This window comes from Giraffa tippelskirchi, chromosome 12, assembly GCF_054371585.1.
Source record: "Giraffa tippelskirchi isolate mGirTip1 chromosome 12, T2T-mGirTip1v1.2.pri, whole genome shotgun sequence".
Taxonomy (NCBI): Eukaryota; Metazoa; Chordata; class Mammalia; order Artiodactyla; family Giraffidae; genus Giraffa; species Giraffa tippelskirchi.
The window spans coordinates 38,831,502-38,846,222 of record NC_137286.1 but is presented as its reverse complement, the minus strand read 5'-3'; the positions used below and the strand labels follow the sequence as shown (position 1 = coordinate 38,846,222).

Genomic DNA, 14,721 nt, shown 5'->3' with positions numbered 1-14,721 from the left:
GGGGGGTTCAGGATGGGGAACACGTAAACCCATGGCTGATTCATATCAATGTATGGCAAAAACCACTACAACATTGTAAAGTAATTAGCCTCCAATTAAAATACATAAATTAAAAAAAAAATAAAGTAACAACCACACACACCAAAAAAAGTCTAATGGCTAGAGCTGTGGCCTCAAGTCAGAGCAACTAAGTGCAAATCTGACACTGGCTAGGTGTGACCTTGGGTAGACATGAAATTTCATTTTATGTGCCCACTTGACTGAGGGATACCAAGACAGACATGACAACATTCTTCTGGGGTATGTCACAACAAGTGGGATGTCTCTATAAGAGATTTGCATTGCATCAGGAGACTGAGTAAAGAAGGTCACCTTTATCCTTGCAGATGGGCCTCATTTAACCCCACGAGGGCCTGAACAGGACAAGAGAGGCAGAACTAAGGCAGATTCATGGTCTCTGAGCTGGGACACCCACCTTCTCCTGCCTTGGACATCAGCACCCCGGTCCTCAGCCTTTGGGGCCAGAATGGGGACCACATCACCAGCCCTCCAGTTTCTGGGCTTCTGGACTTAGACTGAATGACACCAGCAACACGCCAGGGTCTCCAGCTTGCTGATATGTGTGTATATTGGTTCTGTTTCTCTGGAGAGCCCCAACTGATACAGCAAGTTCCTTAATCCAGCTCCGCCTTGGTGCACTCTGCACAAAGTGCCAAGACTTCTCAGGGTGTAGGTCTAGCCCTGACACAGCCTCAGTTCTGCAGAACCCCGCTAGCTAAGATCAGCCGGAGGTCCAGTCCAAGTGCAGGGAACTGCACAAGAGCGGTGGATGAAATGCGCTATCACAGCACGGAAAACACTTAGTGTAAAGGCTGACACACCGTACATGCTCAATAAACCTAAGCTGTTTTCTTGGTTGTTGTTTTTCCTTAAATAGAGGGGTTATTTTTACATTGGTTCTTCACCAGGGACACACCACAGAGAAGGCCTAGAGACCTAGAAAGTGCTGAAGAATCCATTTTCAGAAAAGGTAGCCACAAGTCACGCAGAGCAGATTTTGGTGAAAAGTCAGTCATCCTGGTCACCATCTTAAGACAAAAATGTCCTTGCAAGGTGGTTTCCACGGTGGGCGGGCAGGCAAGCGGCCAGTGTTACTGCCCACAGCTGCGACAACATGCTGACCTGTCCCAGCATTGCTGGAACCATTCACTGTGCAAAGGGGTATAGACTGTTTGGAAAAAATTTTAACACATTACTGACCAGAGACACATTAACATGTCTTTTGTTATTCAAATGTTATTGACTGGAGTGTTTCAATACTCACATAACAAATCACTGGCCAGAGGCATTAGTTTCTGCAAAAATCTCCAGGTCAATAAAAAGTTAAAGGTGCTTGTGGCAGATTCAGTTTGAAAAAAGCCCATGAGACAGGAGGTGTAAGGAGGTGGGGAGAGCAGGAGGTGGACCCGGGGCACAATCTACCACATCTAAAATATAAGCAGAGGATGTTGCTCACTGTCCTTCCCAGAGCCTAGAGGCAGTTCTGCACACACAAGACACATGGGGAATTACTCTGAATTGCAGGACGTTAGACTATGAAGTTATAGTTGTGGAAAGGGATAACTCTGGGAATGCAAGCTGAATTAATGGTGTACATATTTATTTAACTCTTTACACTAAAATGCACTGAATGTACATTTTTCACATAAACAGCTTTTCTACCACGTCTGATGGCTGTTTCCCCTTCCAAGTTCATTATTAAGAGGCAGCTCTTTCTCTACGCCCTTTGGAAGAACCAAAGCTACAAAGCTAGGACGACCTGGCCCAGGGAGAAGCCAAGAGCAGCTGGTTTACCAAGCTGCCACCTGTGGGCCACAGCAGACACAAACTCAGACCACATGAAAACAATGCACATTAAATCATGCTGAACACTGAGCCACAGATGTGTTTGAAGGCTGTATTTAGGGGCCCCCGTTTGACTCCTGAGTCTTGCTTCCAATCCCCTCTCTTTACTTTGAGCACTGGGAGCCTGAGACTGATGCTCTGTTGTTCTAATTAGCTCTCCAAGACTCACTCCTGGTCTGAAATAAGCTCTAGAAATTCACACACCCGTTAGGACGAACCATAACACTTGTATCCATAACACTTGCCACTGAGTAGGTTCTGCTTCAATCTTATCTTACAAGGCCTGCAGCAGACTTGGAGAACAAAGGCCATTACAAAAGAACAACAAAAGCGGAGATCGACAGAATTTTTAAATTTCAGAAATCAAGGACAAATAGCAAACATTCGTTCCAAAGGCTTGGTTTGGATTTTTGGAGATGGAGTTAAAACACACCGAATTTACTGTTTAAACCTGTTTTACTGTTTGGTTTGCGGTACTCCGGCACCGCAAACCAAATGCAGGTAACAGACGACAAGAGTTCTCAGAACAAGGGCTTCTCTTTATAAAGAATATTTGCTTAGCATAGATCTTTTCCTGTTTCCATATACTTACTCTTTATTAATATAGGAAAAAAACAACTTTAATAAAAAAAATGCCTCCTCCGCCCCCATTACTTCTCGGAGACAACCACTTCCTTGAATGGGATTTCCTGGTGGCTTTGCTTCTACGGAGGTTTGCCAGTCACTAGCCTCTCTAATTTGGGGTCAACAGCCTGAAAATCTATCACCTCCCGGCGAGGAAGCTCACTAAACGCGGCCCACGGGCTGCCTGCCCAGTCGCACTGTCCACTGCGCTCGCGGATCAATCCCCGCCACACGCGGGGCGCGCCACGTACGCTACGCCAAGCCGGTGGGCCGCCAAGGCGGGTTCGGCCCGTTCCCGCCGCCAGGACTGACCCGCGACCCGACGGCACGCACCCTGTGCCGGAGACTCCCGCCGCGGAGGCCAGCCGCGCGGAGCCCGAGTCTCCGGACCGGGCTCGCACCCCGCTCCCACCCTGCTCGGGGTCGCCCAGAGCCCCACCACTCCCGGCGGTTCCTGGGCCCCAGGGCGCAAGGGGCCTCAGGGCCCAGCCGCCGGCCCCGCCCCCCACCCTCATCCGAAGGCCCCTCCGGTGCTTGAGGGCCCCCGGACTCCTGTCTCTTCGAATAAAGTAACTCCGGGACGAGCGCAAGGGTAAAGGGAAAGCGATGCTCCCAGGGCGGCAAGCGATGAGTCGGGTCCCCGGAGTTCTCCTGCCCGAGTTTTAAGCCGCATCCCGGGCTGTGGCAGCTCGCCCGGCAGCTCGCGCGCCGAAGTCGGCGCACGCGGGTGGTGGGCTCGCGTCCCCGGCCCGCAGCCCCTGCACCCCGCGCCGACACTCACCGAGAAGCCGGCCCAGAAGGGGCAGGAGTGGCGGACGCGGGCCGACGTGGTGAGCGCCAGAGCGGCGAAGCTGACGGCCACGATGAGGCATCCGAGCGCCATCTGCGTGGCCCCGAGCGCCAGCACGATGCGGGAGCGGCCCGGGCACTCGCGCAGGCGGGACAGGCTGCGGGGCAGCGCGGCGGGGCGCGGCGCGCGGGGACCGCCAGCCGGAGGCATCGCGCCTACACGCCTCACCCGCTCGCGCCCGGCCCCGCGCGCCGCCCCTCCTCACCAAGGGTCCGAGGCAAGTTGCGCCGACTGAGGGGTCGGCCTCCTCCCGGGTCGCGGGGGCTGCGGCGGCCGCGCGCTTGGAGCGGGACGGGCGGGACAGGGAACCAGACGCCCGCAGCCCCAGCCGGTGCCCGCGCCCATGCCGCCGCAGCTCCGCAGGGCCGCCCGCCGGCCGCGCCGCGCTGCGCCCTCTCCCGCCCGCCCCGCGCGCTCCCCGGCCCGGGCGCGGGCTCGAGCCGCCGCTGTCCCCGGGCGCGAGCCCTGCCACCGCCGCGCGCGGGGCCGGGGCTGAGGCTAGAGCACGAGCCGGGACCGAGCGGCGAGGAAGCGGGCGGGCGCAGGTGCGGTCCCTGCGGCCGGGCCTCGGCGCTCGCGCCCCTCACCGAGGAGGAGAGTGAGAACCGCGGGCGCGTCAAGGGCGAGGGCTGCAGGAGCCCAGGGCCGGCGACGGGGAAGAGGCCTGGGAGCTGGGGCGGGCCGGCCAAGCCACTGCCGAGCCTGGGGCTGGCCCGGGAGGGGCGCGCGGCGGCGGCGGGGGGTCGTGGAGAAGGTGACTTCCCAGCGCCTAATCCCAGGCGTGGCGGGCAGAAGCCTCTCTCGAATGCGGAATTCCTAGATCCAGGATTCTGCTGCTCTCCTGCAGTTCCAGGAATTTCTCAAGCCAAGCGGAGAACTCGGTCCTGGAGGACTGGGCATTCAGAACATCCCCAGTTCACAGATGTCTCTTGCCCACCTTCCGTTTGCAGGGCTTTTGATACAAGTGAAAAATTGGGGCTGAAAATCAATTGCACAAAACGAATTTTGATGAAACAGTGGATCTACGAAATCATCTCTCCCTTTTGACAGTATTAGGTTTTAAATACCTGACTGTTGGCTTCCTAGGGTACCTAGAAAGCTTGGAAGTTAAGGTTATCACGAGTCACCTTGCGGCCCCGTTGATGTGACCACTTTAAGACTGCCAGTGTTGAAAAGGGTTGTGTTGACATATGAGAGGCCGAGGAGTGTCAGGCAGTCTGAGGATATCAAGCACAAAAAGGCAGCATTCATAGTAATGGAGCGGGAAATGGTGAGTCAGTATACACAGCCTCAAGGCAGGACTGAGGGAGTTTCCTGTTGGATTTGGATCAGAAACGCTGCAGAGTCTCGCCCCCAAATATCTCAGTTGCTGGTGGTGGAAATTACACCTTTAGAGATATATATTCCTTTGGGGCTGACGAGCCTCTATTAAAATGCAAATTCCTCTGGAAGGGCCGGTAGCTCAAACCTTTATCAGCCAACACCTTAGCAGGCATGAGATTTATTTTCCAATTTAAGAGGACGGCCCAGGGATGCACAGGGGTGGGGATTCCACAGATGGAGTGGCTGACCTCAGAATGCTGGCCTCTGACCAGAGCTGCTTCTCCTCCAGTCCTGTCTATAACAGGAAGAGCTTCTGGCAGGCATCCTTCTGAGCTCTGGAGTACAAATAGAAATTTCTTGGAGACATTCTCTACCTAGAAATGCACAGGGCAGCACTTTTTAAGGGCTTGGAATTATACCATCAAGATCCTGGACTGCTTGGAAGTTAGGTTCTCACTGTAGTCACCTCACTCTTTCATTCATTTATTCATTTCTCCAACAAAAGTTCACAAAGAACCGTCCAAGCACCCGGCCCCATTTTAGGCTCTCAGAGAACATGGGTATTCATGTTGGGTATTCCTCTGGCTGATTCATGTTGATGTATGGCAGAAAGCAACACAATATTGTAAAGTAATTATCCTCCAATTAAAAATAAATAAACTTAAAAGAGAGAACATGGGTGAATGAAACAGCCAACTCCCTGCCTTCCTGGTGAAAGGTGGAAAACAGACAAGCATAACAAATAAGTTACATAGTTGATTGATGGAGAAGGCAATGGCACCCCACTCCAGTACTGTTGCCTGGAAAATCCCATGGACGGAGGAGCCTGGTAGTCTGCAGTCCATGGGGTCGCTAAGAGTCGGACTGAGAGACTTCGCTTTCACTTTTCACTTTCATGCTTTGGAGAAGGAAATGGCAACCCACTCCAGTATTCTTGCCTGGAGACTCCCAGGGACGAGGGAGCCTGGTGGGCTGCCGTCTATGGGGTCGCCCAGAGTCGGACACGACTGAAGCAACTTAGCAGCAGCAGCAGCAGCCGTTAATTGACATTATGTGGTATTCAAAAAATATGTTAAACACCCACAGTGTGCCACACACTGAGGATATAAGGATGAGTAGACAAGCTTCCTGTACTCAGCGAACTTTCAGGCTAGTGGGGGAACCAGCAATATGTGGGTAATTGCTCCAAGGCCATGGAGAAGGAAATGGCACCCCACTCCAGTACTCTTGCCTGGAAAATCCCATGAACGGAGGAGCCTAGTAGGCTACAGTCCATGGGGTTGAGAATAGTCGGACAGGACTGGGCAACTTCACTTTCACTTTTCACTTTCATGCATTGGAGAAGGAAATGGCAACCCACTCCAGTGTTCTTGCCTGGAGAATCCCAGGGACGGCGGAGCCTGGTGGGCTGCCATCTATGGGGTCGCACAGAGTCGGACACAACTGCAGCGACTTAGCAGCAGCAGAAGCAGCTCCAAGGCCAACTGCAAATATGTTCAGTGTTATGGAGAACTCTACATGGTGCCAAAAAAACAGATAATAAGGAACTTTGGAAAGAGCTTTCTGACCACAGTATAGAAAATTGATTGTGGGATGCCCAAGGAAATGTGGAGAGGTGAGATGCTACTGCTGCCATCTAGGCAAGAGGGGATGGTGTTTTGGATTAGGGTGGAGATGGTGGTGATACCAAGAATTGGATGGATTTCAAAGGTGTATGGGAGGGGTCAGTGATGAATTAAACATGGACTAGAAATATAGGAGCTGCCAGTTGGCACACCGTGGGAAGAATCACCAAATGCTGGAAACCTCCAGTGAACTCCCATCTACATATTAGATATGCTTCCAGATGTATATAAATCCTTCTGTTTATAAATCACATGGGAAAAGCTCCAGGCTCGGCAGGGAATTTTGCTGTAGGTGGGTCAGGAGAGAGGCCTACCTCCTTAGTAAAATTTGATCAGAGGGAGAGACTGTCAAGAAATTAAAATTACTTTTTGCTCTTCTAAAAATTAATTCTAGAATATCCCTGACTGACCAGTGGTTAAGACTCCATGCTGCCAATGCAGGGTGTGCGAGTTCCACCTCTGGCTGGGGAACTATGATCCCACATGCCGTGAGGTGCAGCCAAAAAATAAATAAATAAATTCTGTGTTTTAGAAAAATCTTAAAATTTTATTGTATTAAACCCAGTAAATAATTAAAAGGCGTCAATTTCCTAGAAGTGAATCATAAAGATAGGAGGGAGAGGGAGGGAGGGAGGGTAGGAACTGGCAGCTCATTGACCCTCTTTGCCCTTCGCTGTTTTTCTTTTATGAAAGGCTGTAATAATACGTGTCCTGGTGTTCTGGGAGATTCCTGGAGACCCCTGGAATGACCATATAGCGACTTTTTCTTTTCCCTAAATCAGATGAGACTAATAGACTGGGACCATTTTTCTTTTTTTTAATTTTATCAAAGTATACTTGATTTACAATATTGTGTTAATTTCTGCCACAAAGTAACTCAGTTGTATATATATATGTATTCTTTTTCATGTTCTTTTCCACTATGGTTTATCATAGGATATTGAATATGGTTTCTTGTGCTGTACAGTAGGACCTTGTTGTTTATCCATTCTATATGTAATACTTTGTTTCTGCTAATCCCAAACTCCTGATTCATCCCTCTCCCACCTCCCCACTTGGCAACCATAAGTCTGTTCTCTATGTCTGTGAATATGTTTCTGTTTCATAGATATGTTGATTTGTGTCATATTTTAGGTTCCATATAAAAGTAATATTATATGGTATTTGTCTTTCTCTTTCTGATTTACTTCATTCAGTATGATAATCTCTAGGTTCATTCATGTTGCTGAAAATGACATTATTGCATTCTTTTTAATGGCTGAGTAATATTCCATTGTATATATACACCACATCTTCTTTATCCATTCATCTGTCAGTGGACATTTAGGTTGCATCCGTGTCTTGGCTATTGTCCGTAGTGTTGCTATGAACACAGAGGTGCATCTGTCTCTTCGAATTATAATTTTTTCTGGGTATATACCCAGGAATCGGGTTGCTAGATCATATGGCAACCCTATTTTTAGTTTTTTGAGGATGCTTCCTACTGTTTTCCATAGTGGCAGCACCAATTTACATTCCCATCAAGAGTTTAGGAGGGTTTCCTCTTCTCCACACTCTCTCCAGCATTTATTATTTGTACACTTTTAACAATGGCCATTGTGACCAGAGTGAGATGGTACTTCATTGTAGTTTTGCTTTGCATTTCTCTAATGAATATCTGTTCATATGCCTGTTGGCCATCTGTATGTCTTTTTTGGAGAAATGTCTGTTTAGGTCTTCTGCCCATTTTTCAATTGGGTTGTTTGATTGTTTTTGAGTTCTATGAGCTATTTGTATATTTTGGAAATTTAGCCCTTATTGGTTGCATAATTTGCAAACATTTTCCCCCAGCCCATAGGTTGTCTTTTTGTTTATGGTTTCTTTTGCTGTGTAAAATCTTTGTTTGATTAGGTCTCATTTGTTTACTTTTGCTTTTATTTTTGTTGCCTTGGAAGACTGACCTAAGAAAACACTGGTATGATTTATGTCAGAGACTGTTTTGCCTGTATTCTCTTCTAGGAGTTTTCTGGTGTCTTGTCCTATATTTAAGTCTTTAAACCATTTTGAGTTTATTTTTGTGTATGGCAGGAAGGTGTGATCTGACTTCATCAAGAATGTCTTTTCTCCATTGTATAGTCTTGCCTCCTTTGTTGAAGATTAATTGACCATAGGAGGACTTCCCTGGAGGTCCAGTGGTCTAGATTCCACACTCCCAACACAAGGGGCACAGGTTCAATCCCTGGTTGGAAAACTAATATCCCACATGCAGCACAGCATGACCAAAAAATAAATAAATTAATAACTGACCATAGGTATGTGGTTTTATTTCTGGACTCTATTCTGTTCCATTGATCCACACATCTGTTTTTCTGCCAGTGCCATGCTGATTTGAGCACTGTAGCTTTATAGTATTGTGAGACCATTGCTCATAAACAAAGAAGGTAGCTGAGCTTTTTGTGAAATGCAATCATGCCTGCTTGCACCAAGGGTAGATAAGTAACACTAATGCCTCCCTTACAGGCCCCTTGTTGCAGATTCCTGCTCTTTTCAAAATATACTTCTGCATAAATGGATAAGGAATGAACTTATTCCTTTGCATCTCCTATAAGATGTAAGAAAGTTGTACTTGGATCTCACAGTCCCTGTCTCTGGAAAAGTAATAATCAGTAGCGACTCCACTTCCAGGAATAACAGGCTAGCAGATTCTCCTGCCAAAGTCAACTAAGAAGACAAATGAAATATTTTTTTAAATATCTTTTTTAAAACATCCAAGAATTAGGGAGATAGTGAGAGAATACCAGGCCAAGACCTAGGAGGAATCCAGAGAGTGAATGCAGCACTTGGGCAGCCTCTGCCCTGAGCCCTTGTATTCTGCCTCTGGCAACCATGGAAGGTTAGAACAAGGAGTTTTGAGTCCAGGTCCCTCCAAGGGGGCCGGGGGGGAATCCAGGTATCTGGTACCCTGATTTAGGATGGCCTCCCAGATGGCTGTGCCTGAATAATAAGGGAGTAAGCCTACCTTATCTCTGGTTGCAGGTGCCCAGAAATCCTAAACCTGAAGTTTGGATTAAGGTAGTCTTGCATTGCTCAGGCCTCTAGGAGCTGACAAAAGCCATTGAAAATCATCTCTGGAGAAAAATAACACCAGAAACTGCATCATCCTTGGCCTCAAATTATTTCTAAAAATAGTATGTTAAAGACTCACTTTCCTTTAACTTCCTCACTATGATAAAGGACATTTATGAGAAATCCACACATAACATTATACTCAGTGGTGAAATATTGGCTACTTTCTCACAAGATCAGACATGAGATAATGATGTTCATATTCCCCGCTGCTATTCAACATTGTACTAGAAATTCTGGCCAGAGCAATCAGACAAGAAAAATAAAGGAGAGACATACAAACTGGAAAGGACAAATTAAAATTTTGTCTGTTGACAGGTGATATTATCCTATATTTATAGGAAATCCTCAAAGGATCCACAGGAAAGCTACTAGAGATGGTAAATTCTGCAAAGTTGCAGGGTACAAGATCAACACATGACTGTTAATCGCTTTTTTATTTGCCAGCAAAGAATAACCTGAAAAGAAAATTAATAAAGCAATTCTATATACAATACAACTAAAAGACTAACACACTAGGGAATAAATTTAACCAAATAGGTGAAAGATTTGTACACCAGAAATTATAGAAAATTGCTGAAAGAAGATAAAGTATACCTGAATAAATGGAAAGACACCATGTTTGTGGATAGGAAGTCTTAATATAAAGATATAAGTACCCAAAACACTCTAAAAATTCAGTGTGATCCCTGTGAAAACTCAGACAGACTTTTTTGCAAAAATGGGAAAGCCAATCCTCAAATTCTTCTGGAATTGCAGTGGGTCCCAAATAGCCAAGCAGTCTTGAAAAAGAAGAATGGAGTTAGAAGACTCACACTTTCAGATTTCAAAACTTACTACAGAGCTACAGTAATCAAAGCAGTGTGGTAGATGCATAAGGATAGACAGACCATTGGAATAGAATTGAGGGTCCAGAAGCAATTTCATCCACCTAACACCAGTTGAGTTTTGACAGGACCATCATCCAGTGTATAAATAGTCTCTTCAACAGATGGGGCTGAGACAATTGGATTTTCATATGCAAAAGAAAGACGTTGGACCCCAGTCTCACACCATATATGAAAATTAACACAAAATGGATCAAAGACCTAAATGTAAGAGTGAAAGTCATAAAACTCTAAGAAGAAAATGTAAGTATAAATATTTATGACCTTGGGTTTGGCTCTAGATTCTTAGCTATGACACCAAAACTGTGAGGAACAAAAGAAAAACTAGATTAAATTGTACTTCAAAATTTTAGTTCATCAAAGGATACTTTGAAGGAAGTAAAAAGATGAACTATAGAATGGGGGAAAATATTTGCAAATGATTAATATATAGCTGATAAGGATTTAATATCCAGGATATATAAAGAACTCCTACAAATCAAAAGCAAAAAGACAACTCAGTTTTTAAATGGAGAAATGACCAAACTAAGCATTTCTCCAAAGAAAATGTATAAGTGGCCAATTATCACATGAAAAGATGTTCAACATCATTAATTAGAAAAGTGCAAATCAAAACCACAATGTGGTACCACTTGGCATGGGTTATGATGGCTATTATCCAAAACAAAACAAAAATAAAATAGCCAAGCATTGGTGAGAATATGGAGAAATTGAAATCCTTGTGCACTACTGATGGGAATGTAAAATGGTGCAGCCACTGTGGAAAACAGTATGGAGATATGTCAAAAAATTAATTGTAAAGTTACTGTACCTAGCAATTCCAAGTATACACCAAAAAGGCTTGAAGACAGGGACTTAAAGATATATCTGTCCAACTTTCTCCTGAACCTTGAGGACATCATGCTGAGTGAAATAAGCCAGTCAACAAAGACACAAATATTCCATGACTCCGCTTATACGAGGTGCCTAGAGTAGTCAGATTTACGGAGACAAAAAGTGGAACAGTGGTTGCCAGGAAATGGGGGGAGGGAGAGAAATGAGGGGTTAGTGTTCAATGGGGGCAGAGTTTCAATTAGGAAAGATGGAAAAATTCTGCAGATGGATGGTGGTGATGGTTGTACAACAACGTGCATGCACTTAATGCCACAGAATTACATACTTAAAAATGGTCAAGGCTTCCCTGGTGGTTCAGTGGTGAAGAGTCCGCTTGCCAATGGGGGAGACACAGGTTCAGTTTCTGGTCTGGGAGGATCCCACGTGCCTCAGCGCATCTGGGTCCGTGCACCACAACTGTCGAGCACTTGTGCTTCAACTATTGAAGCCCGTGCTCTTCAATAAGAGAAACCACCACAATGAGAAGCCCACATACCACAACTAGGGTATAGACCCTGCTTGCCACAGCTAGAGAAAAGCCCATGCACAGCAACAAAGACCAAAAATTATTTAATTAATTATAAAACAAACAAAAATGTATGATAAACCATAATGGAAAAGAATATTAAAAAAGAATATGTGTATAACTGCATCACTGTACAGTACATGTTAACACAACATTGTAAATCAGCTATATGTCAATTTAAAAAATGAAAAAAAATTAAAATAAATAAGGACTTTCCTGGTGGTCCAGTGAGTAAGACTCTGTGCTTCTACTGCAAGGGGTGAGGGTTCAGTCCCTGGTCAGGAAACTAAGATCACACATGCTGCAGGGAACAGGAAAAAAAAAAAAAGATAAATCCAAAATTAAGCTTTTAAGACTTCTGAGTTACTGACTAGGATTTTGTGCGAAGCCCCTGAGAAACAAATGAGGTTGGATTACTCAGGAAGGGCAATGAGGCTAAGAAGTAGGTTCCACTTAAATTAACTCAACCAGCACCATTAAGTCAGGTTATTAGAAACATATATTGTCATGATTTCATTAGAATAAGCAGTTATTCATATTCGCACACACTGACTCAAACAAAATTATGCATGAAAGAAATGTTTTGCCTTCAGGGAAAATGTATCAAAATTATGAGTCAAGCCACATGAGGTTTGATAATTCTCATCCATCAACTGAACAGAAAATAATGGAGTTGAATTTATCATTTGATTTTGAAGCATGAGAGTCACCTTCAACCAAAACTCCTTGAATAGCTTTTTTATTTTTTAAGTATGAAACAAAAGTAAAACACTTTGCTCATGGATAAATAGGAAGTCTCTGGAAAAGTAAACATCACTGATCTTCAGCATCAATTACGTGATTGGTCCCACTTTTCACAGCAGAGATGTAATTTAGGGGATCTGTTGGCCTTTTTTGTGTAGGTCAGCTGTGCGCTCAGTGACAGCCTTGACCATCCTGCAAATCCCACTCTCTCTCTCTCTGCTCTCGCCAATGCATTCCAAGCCCTCTGATCCAGAGAAACACCGTTGTTGTTGTTGTTATTGTTCAGTCACTCAGTTGTGTCTGAATTTTTGCAACCCCATGAACCGCAGCACACCAGGCTCCACTGTCCTTCACTGTCTCTTGGAGTTTGCTCAAACCCATGCCCCCTTCTCCTCCTGCCTTCAATCTTTCCCAGCGTCAGAGTCTTTTCCAATGAGTCAGCTCTTTTCCAACAAGTGTGCTCTTCACATCAAGCAGCCAAAGTTTTGGAGTTTCACCTTCAACATTAGTCCTTCCAACAAATATTCAGGACTCATTTCCTTTAGGATTGACTGGTTTGATCTGTTTGCTATCCAAGGGACTGTCAAGAGTCTTCTCCAACACTACAGTTAAGAAGCATCAATTTTTTGGCACTCAACCTGCTTTATGGTCCAACTCTCACATCTGTACATGACTACTGGAAAAACCATAGCTTTGACTAGATGGACTTTTGTCAGCAAAGTGTATGAGACTAGTGCTGTAATAATAATAATATTAAAGGACCCCAGAGAGCTCCCTCGCCTCTTCTGCCAGATGACAACACAACAGGAAGATGGTCATCTGTGAGCTACGTAGCAAATCCTCAGCAGACACTGAGTCTCCTGCACCTTGACCTTGGACTTCCCAGCCTCCCGTACTTTGAGGAATATATGTCTGTGTTTATAAGCCACCCAATCTGTGGTCTTCTGACTGTGGCAGCCTGAACAGACTGAGACATGCTCTGACAATGTAGCTTTAACGACCACTTTTCAAAACTGGGATTGAAAGGAAAGAACAAATGCAAAGCTTTAACTGCGTCTGGTAGTTAATTGGTTGTGGTAGGGTTTGCATTATTATGATGACACTACACATAATACCAGATTAAGCAAATGAGGAATTTGGGGACATTCTATCATTTTTTTGTGTCCTTGAGAACCTGGGTTTTCAGTGTAGAGACAGGGAGTTAGAGATGCAATATAGATGTTACATAAAATTCCTGTAGTCCTGAATTTGAATTGGAAATAACAACTGTGTGTAACTGTATTAGTAAGGACACTCATTGCAGTGCCTTTAAACTTACCAAATTTGTTTAAATCCATACGGTCATGATAATGTTTTTAAAGAACTCATTGGTTGCTCCCAGTCGATGATAGGGAAATAATTCATCATCTTAAAAACTGGCAAAAGACAAGAAAATAATCAGGCATTTATCCTGTCTTTCCTACATAAAGTGTACGTTTGGGTAATCAGATAGTAGGTGAGGGAAAGTATCGTTTTATAATAATATCAATTATTATTATAAGAGATAGTTGAAAAGAAATATTGAATTAAGATGTCACCACTTTGCAGCCCACAATGAATTAACACATATAGAAATTGAGCACTGACAGCTGCTGACATCAAAAAAAGGGTGAAAACTAGACCCCGACAGGCCTCCTGATGGAAGGATGTATCATTTTTTATATTGTGAAAGGGATTAAGCCTGACTCCAATCCCGTCGATGGATCCAGCTGCCAAGTGGCAGGACACCCACAGGCAAAGAAACACACTGAACTGAATCAGGAGAATGCACTCAGCAAACGCTAGACTGACGGACAGCCTGCTTCCTCCACAGATAAACTGTAGGGAAAAAAGAGGGATGGAATGAAATCTGGAAATTCAAACGGACTTGAAAGACATATTTTTAAAAATGTAATGGGTAAAGCTAGTCTGTAGGATCTAGAGAGAGATTGTTGTTTGTTCTTTAGTCTGTAAATCATGTCCCACTCTTTGTGACCCCATGGACTGTAGCCCACCAGGCTCCTCTGCCCATGGGTTTCCCAGGCAACAGTTCTGGAATGAGTTGCCATTTCCTTCTCCAGGGGATCTTCCCGACCCAGGGATCAAACCCACATCTCCTGTTTGGCAGTTGGATTCTTTACCACTGAGCCACTGGGGAGGCCCTAAGGAGAGATCCTTAAGTGATCAAACTACAAAGAAGTGAGAGGACGTGAGAACTACATGTCAGAGAGCAGTCATGGA

The 14,721-nt window shown here is 45.2% G+C and overlaps 1 protein-coding gene across 2 annotated transcripts in view; it reads right to left on the bottom strand.

Annotated features, from left to right (window-relative positions):
- Positions 1-3,783, bottom strand: part of ENTREP2 (endosomal transmembrane epsin interactor 2) — a 225,767-nt gene extending 221,984 nt beyond the window's left edge. For both annotated transcript variants that reach the window (XM_081546643.1, XM_081546644.1), the window contains exon 1: positions 3,311-3,783. In XM_081546643.1, coding sequence (XP_081402769.1) covers positions 3,311-3,529 — 219 coding nt within the window. In that variant the 5' untranslated portion in view covers positions 3,530-3,783. The remainder of the gene's footprint in view (positions 1-3,310) is intronic.
- Between the last annotated feature and the right edge of the window lie 10,938 nt (positions 3,784-14,721).